Source organism: Nyctibius grandis, chromosome 3 (assembly GCF_013368605.1).
Source record: "Nyctibius grandis isolate bNycGra1 chromosome 3, bNycGra1.pri, whole genome shotgun sequence".
In the NCBI taxonomy this organism is placed as follows: Eukaryota; Metazoa; Chordata; class Aves; order Nyctibiiformes; family Nyctibiidae; genus Nyctibius; species Nyctibius grandis.
Window position 1 is genome coordinate 105298831 of NC_090660.1, and position 13290 is coordinate 105312120.

At 38.4% G+C, this 13290-nt stretch overlaps 1 protein-coding gene across 1 annotated transcript in view; it reads right to left on the minus strand.

Moving 5' to 3' along the window:
- Positions 1-13290, minus strand: part of ADCY8 (adenylate cyclase 8) — a 145874-nt gene that overhangs the window by 72654 nt on the left and 59930 nt on the right. The window contains 2 exon segments of the mRNA XM_068396186.1: positions 295-422; positions 12870-12981. Of these exon segments, the coding sequence (XP_068252287.1) occupies positions 295-422; positions 12870-12981 (240 nt within the window).

Consider the following 13290-nt stretch of genomic DNA (forward strand, 5'->3'; position numbering starts at 1 on the left):
TAATTACAACAGTACGAAGTGAGAACTGTTAAGGTCTGTGAAACCTATCAATCACTTGCACACACAGCTATCGTGTTACATGCTCTGAAACAGCACAGGTTAATAAAATGCATTTAGTATCTGTTCCCACACATTACATGGATCGAAAAAGGTCTGTCCTTTTCATAGTGATTATTCTGAGGTCTCTGAACCACCATAGGAATTACTTGTCTAGCAATAGCATTCCCAGATAAGACGTTCAGGACACTGTCAGAAACAATGAAACAAGAAGAAGAAGGAAAAGAAAAGCATTACCTGATAGTTTTGATCATGCTGAGTCCCATTTCAACACAGCAGTGTGCATGGTCCTGGCGAGGTTCTGGGAGCCCTGACACACAGTAATAACAGTCCCCCAGGATCTTTATTCTGAGGCAATGATGTTCCTATACATAAATGTACCAAAGAGAAATAAAAGATTTGCAGTTATGTTTTCATAATTTTAAGATGAATGTGAAAGTGGTTGAAAAAAGTACTGAAAAAAAATTTAAAACTTGTTGCTGGATGTTTCCTGCTTGTGATTAGTACAATCTTGATTTATTTCACTTTTGAAATAAAGTAACTTTATATTTTCAGTAAAAAAGGATATAGTGATTTTTGTGTTATGCCAGTCAGAGATGTCCTTGCTGATGGTGAGAAAGATTCATCACAGTTAGGCTGGAAGCTAGGCCAAAGATTCAGAAACACCAGCTGAGATAATGAATAACCCATTTTAGACTATATTTCTCCAGGGCATCCTTTCTGCCCCCTTTTTACACTGGAAATAAATGAAAAACCTCTTTCCTCCCACTGATAATCCCTTCCCACCTAAAGTTTCCACTGTCACACTGAAGCATTCCCAACATCTATAGGAGCTGATCAAGTGTCTGCAAGCCAAAGATATCAAAGATGATGTCTTACATTAGGCTTGTACTGTAGAGAAATGACATTTATTTGGCATCCAGCTAGAGACATTCTTTACTCTCGGAGCAAATACTGAATTTTGTTACTTAAATACATATTAACAGTTTCTTTATAGACTGAAACAACATATTACTGATTGGATCATTATTTTAGAAGGTCCTTTTCTAGTAAGTAGAAATACTTGAGTTGCCAAAACTTTTGCAGTTCCTAGGCAAGCAAACAAGTGAACCCAAGATTAGCAGTAAACTTTCCCAATGTATTCTGCTGGCTTGGCACTCACAGGAGACAATCAACGCATGGGAACAGAGACCACAATAATTTGAGGAGAGAGCTGCAAGTGTCTAGGGGTGGACAGTATTACAAATTGAGTCAGGGACGTGTTTTTATGATGGAGTATCATTGAAATAATAAGAAGTGAAATATTAGCATTCAATCAGTAAAGGCTGCAATGACAGAACATTAAAATGAAGACCAGACATTATTTGGGAGTAGGATAATGATTTGTAAAAGTGGTTCATTAAATGACAGCAAAATTTGGCCTGTGGTATTTATTTCCATTTTTTTCTTCTCTTTCTCTCTGACAACCTGTGGTGGAAGCTGCACTAATCAAAGGAGTGGGGATACACTAAACCCACTGGCGAAGAGAGAACTTTAAGTAGGACGTAGCAGCAAATTTGAATGCTGACTGTGCCTCAGGAGTTTAGTACTGGTCAAATGAATGGGATTCCAGGTTATTATTCAAGACTTTGCCTAGGAAGAATGAAGCTTTGTAGTCAACCTCAGAGAAGTCTTTACAAATCCTGGAGTGGCAAAGGGAACCTACACACTTGTACCCAAAGCTTTTGCAGAAGTCAGTTGAAGCTTTAAGCATGCCAGAAAGGGTAAAATCTGCTCTGGGCACAGGGCCGAAGTAAGCTGATTCACCTTGAAATCTCCTTTAACCGTTAGTATGAGCTGACTGTGTTTGAAGCCTTGGCTACGTCTCCAGCTAATACCATAGCTGGCGCTCAGAGTGCAATGCCTAGCTGGCCAAGTTTCACAAGGAAATTCCAGACTAAAGTCAGGCTTCTAAAATGTCAACTTTCATATGTAACTCTCCTCTTTCCTTGTCCCCTTCTCTTCAACCCCTTTGTAGGCTCACAGAAGTGACCATTGGGTATTTTTCATATGTTTGCAACCGAAATCATACATCCTAAAATCCACCAAAATATTCTTTTTTTTTACACTTTTGCCCCTCAAGGGAAAGAATGAGAGATTCCATTTTAGCGCTCTTTCCACCTGATTTTTTTTCTATAGAGTGAAACTAGGAAATGTCAAAAGTTAATCAGCAAGTAGTGATGACTCAATGGCATAAATAAGCTTCCCTCTGTGTTTCCTGGTTAGGCAAAATGCAAAGAGATAAAGGTATTATAAAACACAGACTCTAAAGTTCTTTGGCTTTTCTAATAGTGCCATTCAATTGATTCATATTCTAGTTAACATTTGCTTTTACATCTACAAAGTAAAAGGAGCATTTTTAATGTTGTATTGGTTTGACTGAGGTGGAGTGAAGAAAAAAGCAGCACTTTAAGTCCGTTCAGACCCGCTACAAATACATTACAACTGATAACCTCATAGTATAATATAGGGGGAAAAAAAGGGAAAACTAGGAAAGACAGACAAATCTCAAGTAGTATCACATGTTGGTATTATAATTACATTTTTACATGCAACATTTGTCATGCAGTCTTGAACCTGTAGTACCTGCCTATCTGACAACGTGGGAATCCCCTATTAAGTGAGCATCTAATTCAGCACAGTTAGAGAACATAGTCTGCAACAGAAAAAGACGTCAGCTGTTTGGTTCTTAATGTCTTGTTTAAACTGACTGAAGTGCTGATTCCATTGAAGACAGATGAGACCTCTGTTACCTGGCTGCATGTCTCCTCATTTGCTGAAAATCAGAATAAGGCAGACTGCTTCAAAAAGATGTGATTCTTATAAGAATAAGAAAGAAGAATCTTAATACATAACAAGACCTGGTAATAAGGGTTTGATGTACGCAAATGTGAGTGCATGTTTGTTACACAGGAAATCCATTCAGCTGCACGAGTGTATGTTTTTTGTTGTGTGATACGTCATCTCTACGCTCGTTTGCCAAAGCTCAGGAAGTCATCTATGGAGTGAGATATCCAAACAGAGATAACTATGTATAGGTGTCCATATGTCTACCAGCAGTCAAGGCTGCCATTACAGTCAAAGGAATGCCAGGCAATGCAGTCAGTGAAGCCTAGGGACCGATTCAGCTCACAGCTGAAGCAGTTGGCTGGGCTTCAGTTCAATTGTCTACACATAAGCTTATGGTGTATCAGTAAGACCTCTGAGTATGTGAGACACCCACAAAGGACTACCAGATACGGCATAAGACATATGGTGCAAGGGCCAGGCAGGGTGTCTCTATAGCCAAAAGAAGCCACAAGGAGCACTTAAACGACTCCTCGTCTTCCTTTTTTTCCTGTTAATCAAATCATTATGACTGTTAAACACGAACTGTGTTACACTCTGGCTATATTGTCCTTACCCTTTTTATTCTTTCTTTATTATTCCCATCATACCTATTTCAAAAGTAAACTGTGGATTTTTTATCACTGGAAACGTTTCAGCTAGAAGATAATTCAACAACTGCCAGGAAGGACAGAGGGCTAATGCTATCTGCCTTTGGCAGAGGAGGACTGCGTGGTCTCCTGAGATACCCTCTGATAACTCTGTAGTTTAATCACATCTACAGTTTAGCCTAGATGCTTTGTCAAACTGGTTGTATTTGTACATTAAGGCTAGATTAATGGCTAATGTGGGTAGCCATGATGCAGTTGTAAATAGGAAACTGAGTTTTGTAAGGGCCTACCTACTTTTCAGTGGCATAAAATGATAATAGTAGCATTTAAGGTTTTCCTCACACTAGAACTCAAGCCCACTTCCTAAAACCATCTCACCACAATAGTATCTAATAGTTTCAAGTTGATATTAAATGATGATGAATGAAAAATATAAATGTGTGAAGAAACTCTAAAATGAGTAAATTATTTAAATAAGAGAAAATGGCCATACAGGAACTTTGATACAGCAGATGTGACACTACAGGGTTAAATCCTTATGCTGTTGTGAGGCTGTTAATGATCGTCCCTTTATTTTATTCTATTCCTCTTCCCCTTCCCATAAGTAATTCCAGACGTTGTCCTTGGGCATATAAATGACAGCTGATATTATACAGACGTTCACATGAGTATCCATCAGTCTCACACCCCTCCCCATACTCACTCACTAATGCTATTTATTGAAGATATCAAATAATTTCTCAACATGTCACAAATAGGGGCTTTTTTCCCACTTATTTGCAGCTTCTCATTCGCTACAAGTGAAAGATTAAGGGGTCTGATTCTGTCAAGATCAACTAAAATCAGTAGAAATTTTACCTGGGGATATTGAGCAGACTCAAGAAACTCAAACACTCAACTATCATATATTAGTAATGATAATTTTAGAAGTCAGTGGAAATTTATAAGAAATCCTTTTCCAAATCACCTTAATCCAGAGTAAAAGAAAATATGCAGATTTTTCATAAATAATTACCTCATACGTATGAATGATTTGTGTTTAAGCTTATTAAATAAACCCTTAGTGACTGGAAAGGAAGCAAAGCAAATTGGCATAAAATGGAGCTGAAGAAATGAGTTGCTCAAATACCAAGTCACTGAAAGACTCAGTCAGAAACTTCATTAATATTTCTTGTTTCCTTGGGCTAAATTTCTGATGAGGGGAAAAAAGTGATGTTTTATAAGTTACTCCACTTTTTCAATTCTGCCTGTGGTGAATTAATCACTTCACCTACTTTTGAAGGGAATCCCGTAGGCTAGTGAACAGCCCACAGAGGAGTCCACGTTCACAATGTTTATAATTTCAAGCTAAAAATTTAGAACATTGTGGATGAGAAATTACTGAGGCTGGACTGCAGAACAAAGAGATCATACACATAAATCTCCTTTAAAAAAGTGGCCAGAGGGGGAGGAGGCAGGGACTTGGCCTTTGTGTACAATAGCTCAGTTCCTGAAGTGTTTGCCAAAGGTATAGGAAACCTAGATAAAAGCAATTGTCACTCCAGTCTTCAAAAAGGGCAAGAAGAAGGACCCAGGTAACTATAGACCGGTCAGCCTCACCTCCGTCCCTGGAAAGGTGATGGAACAACTTGTCCTTGGTGCTGTCTCTAGGCATATCAAGGATAAGAGGATCATTAAGGGCAGTCAACATGGCTTCACCAAGGTGAAGTCATGCTTAACCAACTTGATAGCCTTTTATGAGGATGTTACCCGGTGGATAGATGATGGTAAAGCTGTGGATGTGGTCTATCTTGATTTCAGTAAAACGTTTGACATGGTCTCCCACAGCATCCTCAGAGCTAAACTGAGGAAGTGTGGTATGGCTGAGGTGGATTGTGAACTGGCTGAAGGAAAGAAGCCAGAGAGTGGTGGTCAATGGGACAGAGTCCAGTTGGAGGCCTGTATCTAGTGGAGTCCCTCAAAGGTCGGTACTGGGACCAGTACTATGCAATATATTCATTAATGACTTGGATGAGGGAATAGAGTGCACTGTGAGCAAGTTTGCTGATGACACAAAACTGGGAGGAGTGGCTGACACACCGGAAGGCTGCACAGCCATTCAGAGAGACCTAGACAGGCTGGAGAGTTGGGTGGGGAGAAATATAATGAAATATAACAAGGGCAAGTGTAGAGTCCTGCATCTGGGCAAGAACAACCCCATGTACCAGTACAACTTGGGGGCAGACCTGTTGGAGACCAGCGTAGCAGAAAGGGACTTGGGGGTCCTAGTGGACAGCAGGATGACCATGAGCCAATAATGTGCCCTTGTGGCCAAGAAGGCCAATGGCATCCTGGGGTGGATTAGAAGGGGTGTGGTTAGTAGGTCAAGAGAGGTTCTCCTCCCCCTCTACTGTGCCCTGGTGAGGCCGCATCTGGAATATTGTGTCCAGTTCTGGGCCCCTCATTTCAAGAAGGACAGCGAACTGCTAGAGAGAGTCCATCGCGGAGCGACGAAGATGATTAAGGGAGTGGAACATGTCCCTTATGAGGAGAGGCTGAGGGAGCTGGGTCTCTTTAGCTTAGAGAAGAGGAGACTGAGGGGTGACCTCATTAATGTTTATAAATATGGAAAGGGCAAGTGTCATGAGGATGGAGCCAGGCTCTTCTCAGTGACATCCCTTGACAGGACAAGGGGCAATGGGTGCAAGCTGGAACACAGGAGGTTCCACGTAAATATGAGGAAAAACTTCTTTACAGTGAGGGTGACCGAACACTGGAACAGGCTGCCCAGAGAGGTTGTGGAGTCTCCTTCTCTGGAGACATTCAAAACCCTCCTGGACACGTTCCTGTGTGATATGATCTAGGTAATCCTGCTGCGGCAGGGGGATTGGACTAGATGATCTTTCGAGGTCCCTTCCAATCCCTAACATTCTGTGATTCTGTCAAAAGGCCTTTCTCAGCATGAATGGGGTCTAGGCCAAAGTTCTTAATTAGCAGACTGTTTTGGATTGGGCTGGAGAGAGAGGTCCATCCAAATTCCTCCTGTTTCAGCTCTGTCGCTCTGGAAAACAGAGCTGGGACCTTGACAGAGACAGATGGAGGGAAGTTCTCAAGTCCAGTGATGCAGACAGAAAGGAGTTCCAGGTCTGGGTCACAATTGCAAAGACTGTTTCTATTCTTCATACACATAAAGGGGAAAATGTGGCAATCTTTCACCCTCTACTTGGACCAGAGAATACTTAAATATAGCTCTATATTAAATTGTTTTTACATACTTTAACAGATCATTTAAGAAATGCTTTCTTTTTTTTAGAATAGCCTATAGCCAGGTGGTTAGGACTTCTCCAGGCTGACAGAAAATATGGGTTTGAGGTCTCTCATGCTGCAGAAGGAACTGAGGCACATTCCTGTATGAGTTTTCTAACGTATTACATAAACACTTCTGTACCTTGCCATGCTGTGGAAGAAAAACAGCTGTGGCTGTTACGTCTGGTGAGCAACCATCCTTGCCAACTAGTGTTAATTAGTAGATTATGCCATAAGTGTTTTTAGGCAGAGAAACCCCTGTTAGAAAGATTCAAGGTGTGTTTCTTTCCTGCTAAGGCAGGAACAATTCTGCATGAAAATTCTGCCCCTTTGGAATTTCTAGGACTGCAGATACATAAAGGGTGAGGTGGACATTTCTCAAGAATATACTTGTGAAGCCTAAATTTCATTAAAATCCCAATTTAGTCAACAACGTGGGGGTTTTTTTTCAGGTTTGAATTTACGTAACTCTTAGTTTCTAAATCACCAAGAAACTTTAAAACTCAAATTTTGTTTAATCTGTCATTTTCCTCTGACTTTTTTCATAAAAAGCCTGTAGACTACTACTTCTAAAAGTGTTTTTTGGACTGGGATTTTATTTGACTGTTCAGGTCTTTTGATGATTTACTGGGTTCTTTAGCATCTGAAATGCTATAACTTTAGTAAGAACACTGTTTAATAGTGTTGTTTATTCACTAGTATTAGAGAATTAATTATTGACACTGGTGAGGAGGGAAAACTCCCTAGAATTAAGCACTGCAAAAAGATCATTCATTCCCTCCCATTACTATAAATTCATACAATGTCCTTATAATTAATTGAATATCACACATGTACACTCATAACCCAGTTAACTCTGTTTCTTAATACAGTACCCCAAACATACACACATGAAGAAATTCACACCTTTATTTACTGGCATATAAGCTTAAACAGACAGGTTTCTTTAGGGAGTCTCTAGAGTCCTGCAGGTTATGTGCTTGAAGATTATTTCACAAAAGAACAAAGCACTGCCAGCTCAGAGGTTAAATGTGGTCGGGAACAGTAAAGCTCTATAACAGGAGTGTCTTTATTGAGGCAAAAGAGTCTTTAACGCCCTGCACTCTTCCCTCTTTGATACCAGTTTGTGTAGGTATTGTACTGGTACTAGAGTACTGGGGCATTCTTGTGGAGCCTGCTATTTAGGCTGGTTTCCACCCCTGGAAATGCTGGTCACAAGTAAGACGGGTAATACACTGTTGGAGGAATTTTTGGCAGGCTGTCTGCAATCTCCCAAGAGAGAATTTAACCAAGGTTACAGAAAAATGACCACCTCCCTTAGAAAAAAAAAATAATCAATTCTTGAATAAACAAAAGCAACCTGTGATTCACATTACGTAAATAACTCTCCTGCTACCACCAGGCTACTGACATAAAGAGAAAAAAGGCTCATATTAAAGTGTGAATTTTCCATTCAGCATCTACAGTTCCTCGGAGTAAGAAGGACTGTTATTCTGGTTTATCGTATGAGAGCTGATGAGACTGTAAAGAGATGAAGTGTCTTACAGGCCAGTCTTTTTATTCTTATATTAAACCCATGGATTTTAATCTTCCAGGGGAAGATTTCTGTTTCAGCATCAATGCTTCATATTAAGGATGGGTCCAAACTCAAACTTAAGTCTGTTTGTGTGTTCATCTTTGTGCATGTATCATCTAAACTAAAATGCTGTGGCTTGATTTTATCTTTAGATCTCAGTGATGTTGGACTACATCTCAGCTGCTGTTGCCACAAACCTTACAGATGTCTGCTCCTTTATTTAGGGTTTTACTCTTTCGTCTTTGTCATATCTACATAGTGTAGATACATTTAGAAATATGACAAAGAATTTAAATCATAGTATCGGCTGACATCTAGCACTGCAGAGAAGGCAGAGGAAAAACAAACTTCAAAAATAACTATTATTTCATCAAAGCAGCACCTTTTATAGGCTTAAGTATCTTACTGAATGTCATCTTATTTCCCTTCTTTCCTCAAAATTTCTGCCTAAGGAAAATATAAAAATTAATTGAGTATCTGTTTAGGCCTTTCAGTAGATGGATATATAGGGAAATCTTTTCTTCCATTCTGTTTTATGCCAACTTATTTTTCTTCATTCCTAACTGTCACTTTTCTCTCTAATAACTATAAATCTTTTACAAATATCATAGAGTGATTAGAAAGGGGAAGTAGCTGTACATAACATAATATTGCATTTCTTTCTTATAAGAAATATTGAACTAAATTCTAATTTTTATTCAAAATGTTCTGTGGTAATGATACAGATCTTATGGAATTTGTTGTTGTTAATTCTATGCATCAATATATGCCATAATACTTGATGTAACCAACTGAAGAGTAAAAAAAATCTCAGAGCTCTCATTGCATCTGCATTGCACAAGAAAAAGGAAGGCTGAATAAGAGAAACAAGAAACTAAGCTAAATTACATTCTTCAGTAAGCTGTGAAATAGTGTCTTCTTTAATATTATATGATTTATATCAGACAATAGAGCAGATCAAACAATCCTTTATACGGGATTATAAAATACTACTTTTATTTAGAAGTAAATAAGGATTTATAAGGATTTGCCTTGAAAACTAAAGAAACTGCCTCAAGCTTTCTGCAATTGACATCTTTGCTTTCATGATAACTCTTATCAAAACCCAAGAGTTTGAGTTAAGCGTCAGATTTTAAAGATTTATGATAAATCTAGTTAAGCTGATTAAGAGCCAGTTAAGTGATAGATCTGAAATCTAGATGTGAATCTGTAATCCTCGTTAGCAGAAGATCCTTCTAGGGAGGTCTTGAAAGGATCACTTTCCAAAAGGCCTGCCAAGGATTTACAGGCAGTTTGAAACCATTGCTAATAACATTTGCAGAAGGAATAAGACTTGTAGAATGATCAATTACCATGCAGGCATAGTGGTCATAATAAGACAGCAAGATCATAAAAAAACAAAATAATATGTTTCCATACAATAGTGTCCTCACTGTATATTTAGAAACGTGATCTTTGGACAGTGATCAAGGAAAGAGACAATAGGAGGAATGGTGGTGATCTGCCTCCACCACACTAGTGGAGGTTAGTCCAGGAGAGCTGCTTTCAGTGCTAGTACCTATGCCTTAAAAGAGGTTCTGAAAAATTGGAGGTAGTGCAGAAAACTAGACCCAAAAATTATTTGAAGTAATAAATAACTGAGAAAAAGCCTCACAATGAGTTTGATCTGTTTCTTTTATCAAAAGGAAACCTGAAAAGTGTCTTGATCAAAGCACATAAATGTATTCCCAGAGAAAATCAGTGGCTACAAGATGGCTCTTTTGTCTAGGAAAACTAGGTTATAGCAAGAATCAATCAATGTAATTCAAAGACAGAAAAGATCAAATGAGAAACAAACCATACTCTAAGACACTGGAATAGACCCCCAAGATACACAAATATTTCTCCATCTCCTGGGACCTTCAGATGAAGACTGGACATTTTTCCAAAAGATACACCTTTGCCAGGTGTGAAAGCTTCATACAATATCAGTTGTGTAGGTTGATAGGTCCATGTAAATCACAAGCCCTTAAAGTTTGGGTCATGGACCAGTCAGTGTCCACTTCTAAAATTTTCCAAAGGCAAAGGTTAAGTTCAAGACAAGATTTAGGCCCGTATATTATAGGCAGTTGGCCCCTCCATAACAGTCCAGAACCCTGAGTGGGGAGTTTTGATTTGCTGTAAAATGCAGAGGGAGAGTTCATCTCCTTGATTGGATAGAAACGCCAAAAGCCATGTAAAGCTTCTGTTCCTCTCTAGGGCTGTTGGGCATCTCTATTGTCAGGACATCAGGCAGGTATCATGACATCCAGGTCTCAGAAGCCACAAAAAAGGAACAAAATCAAAATTACTTTATTTTTAATAAATTTAATAATTTAACAAATTTAATAAATTAGTCATGGTTAGATCACTCTAATCTTTGTAGTCAAATCTATTCAATTTCTGCAGTGATTCTTCCCTGTGTATTCCCCCTTTCAGAGGATTGATCTAGACAACTGGATTAGTCTAGTCAATGATGTGTAGAAGAGAAAAGCAAATTCACAGACTAGGAAAGAAAATGCATGAAGGAGCCTAGAGTCTTGAATTTAGCAACTGTGACATTCGCTGTACAGGTGACTGTCCTGATGAAGAAGTTTTGGAGACAGAGATGCTTTTCAACCCAAAACTCTCGAAATTTCTGGGTTAGAAATTCTTGGCTATGTTAGACAAACTGGTATATTTATTACTGTTTCTTTGAAATAAACTCATCTAAATTTTTGGGATACCCACTCCTATGTGGGCACATTCAGTGTTCTCCATGAAGCTTTACGAGTTTAGGACTGCGACTGAAAGATTTCTAAAAGGTTTAAGTAGGAGATGTATGACAAACCACAGAGAAGGAGGAAACCTCTGGGTGTTTAAAGCAGCAAAATTTTCACTTTCTATAAGTTGTTAAAACCAAGCAGAGAAGTGCCTTCAGGGTTAAGTGACGAGTGAGAACTCTCTGTATTACACTTTTAGATGTAAATGTCTTCCTTGTTCTTAACTCCCTTATTGGATCTAGTCCTTCTATACAAAATCTCTATTGGTTAAATATAGTTTATGGAATGATTAGAAAATATGGATAACGATCATGAAAGAAGAATCTGTTCTGCCAAGAATGTTAGGCAAAATTGAAATGTAAAGCAAGGCAAGAAATCATATTGTGTACATATTCTTCCTAAAATACTTCTGTGACATACATACATTTAATTTGGTTTTAAATGTTTCTTTAGTTAGGGTAGCTATTTTTGTCAAGCCATACAGAAGCAGACATTGCTCCTATAAGCTTTCTAGAAGACAGGACTGAGGTAACTTCTTTCACTCTGCTTGGTTTTTAATGTAGATCAGAGTTAATGAGGTTTTCTTTGTTCGCAAAACAAATATTGTAGATTGCATTTACCAATTTGCCAGTGTCCAGGCAATGGGTTATGGCATCACCGTGTACATGAGAAAACACATTGCTATTTGAGATAAAAATAGCTGACTCAAAAGAGCTTTGCGTAATTACGGAAGTCTTGCCTTTCTTGACTTTAATTCGCAAGCTAAGAAACAACACGGAGAGTCTTACAGGTGCCTATGCAATACGTGCACAAATACCCCATAGTCCTGAACTAGAAATGTACAAAAATCAGTGAGGGATGTAGATGTGTACATCAGAGCAAGTCACTCTAGGCTCCCTTTATAGTAAATAGAGAGCACTGTCAATGATATTCAGAATGTAAGTCCTGTCTTCCCATAGTAGATGCCTACATTTTGTTGGATAAATTATATGCTAAACTCCATTAAATGTGCTTCATTGCCTACACTAGCAGCCTTATTAGCCAGCTCAGATGTTAACACTAAAGATAGTCACATGAAATGCAACTTTGACTAAAGAAACATAAAAAAGGAGAAAAGAAAATACAAACCAGCAAAATTGAGCATGTGCTCTGCTTGTATTTCTGTGCTTTGCTTTTTTCCTAATCAGTACGGATTTCATTTAATCCATAATTAATTTCATTGTTGAGTTAGATAGAATCCAACCCAAAAATTGTAAAACCTGCTGATAACTAACCATTGCAATTACTGTGGTGGCTGATTATATGACCTTTAAATGAATAGATCTTTTAACCTTCCTCAGTTCTCAGAAGAAAATTTAAAATAAAGCTACGGTCTTAAAAAAATTCATAATCCAGCAACTACCAGAACTATAAAACTTCCTTAGAAGCTGTGGTGAGTGATCTACTTTCATATCATTCTTGGTCTAGCAGTACAGAAGCACGAAGATATGATAACTGTCTGAGCTTTCACTTGCTATCAGAACACATTGCTTTTGATAAAACTTGTCAGTGTCTTCCAACCTCAATGTCTGTATAAAATCCCAATAGGGAAAATCTGGATGAATATTGCTCAAAGTGATCAGAGGGTATTTCCCAAAGCTCCCAAATACAGACTTGACTTCATATCCTTTTGCAAATAAACTGTGTTTAACTCACATGTGCTAGTCGATCAAATCTGGCAAAGAGTTCATTCAGCATTCGGACCAACTCCTGGGCTGACAGAGTTGTGGAAAGGTTGGTGAACCCTTTAACATCTGCAAAAAGAATGCTAAAAAAAGGAACATATATTAGTATTAGAGTCTATTTCCTTTAATAACTGAACGTCCTAAGTTACCTTTTAGTACTTTACCAGTGAAGGATTATTTTAAAGTCACGCTACCTTTGCTCTAAACTTTTGAAGATTCTAGAGTATTGAATATAAATTTTGTAGGGACGAAAGAAATACTACCAAGTATGAGAAAGGGTTTTGCCAAAATGTGTGTTATGCAATTTTGGATTTTCAGATCATTCAGGAAGATGTAGTTAAGCCTCAATAAACACAGTTGTCCCCATTTATCAACAAGAAGACTGAGGCATA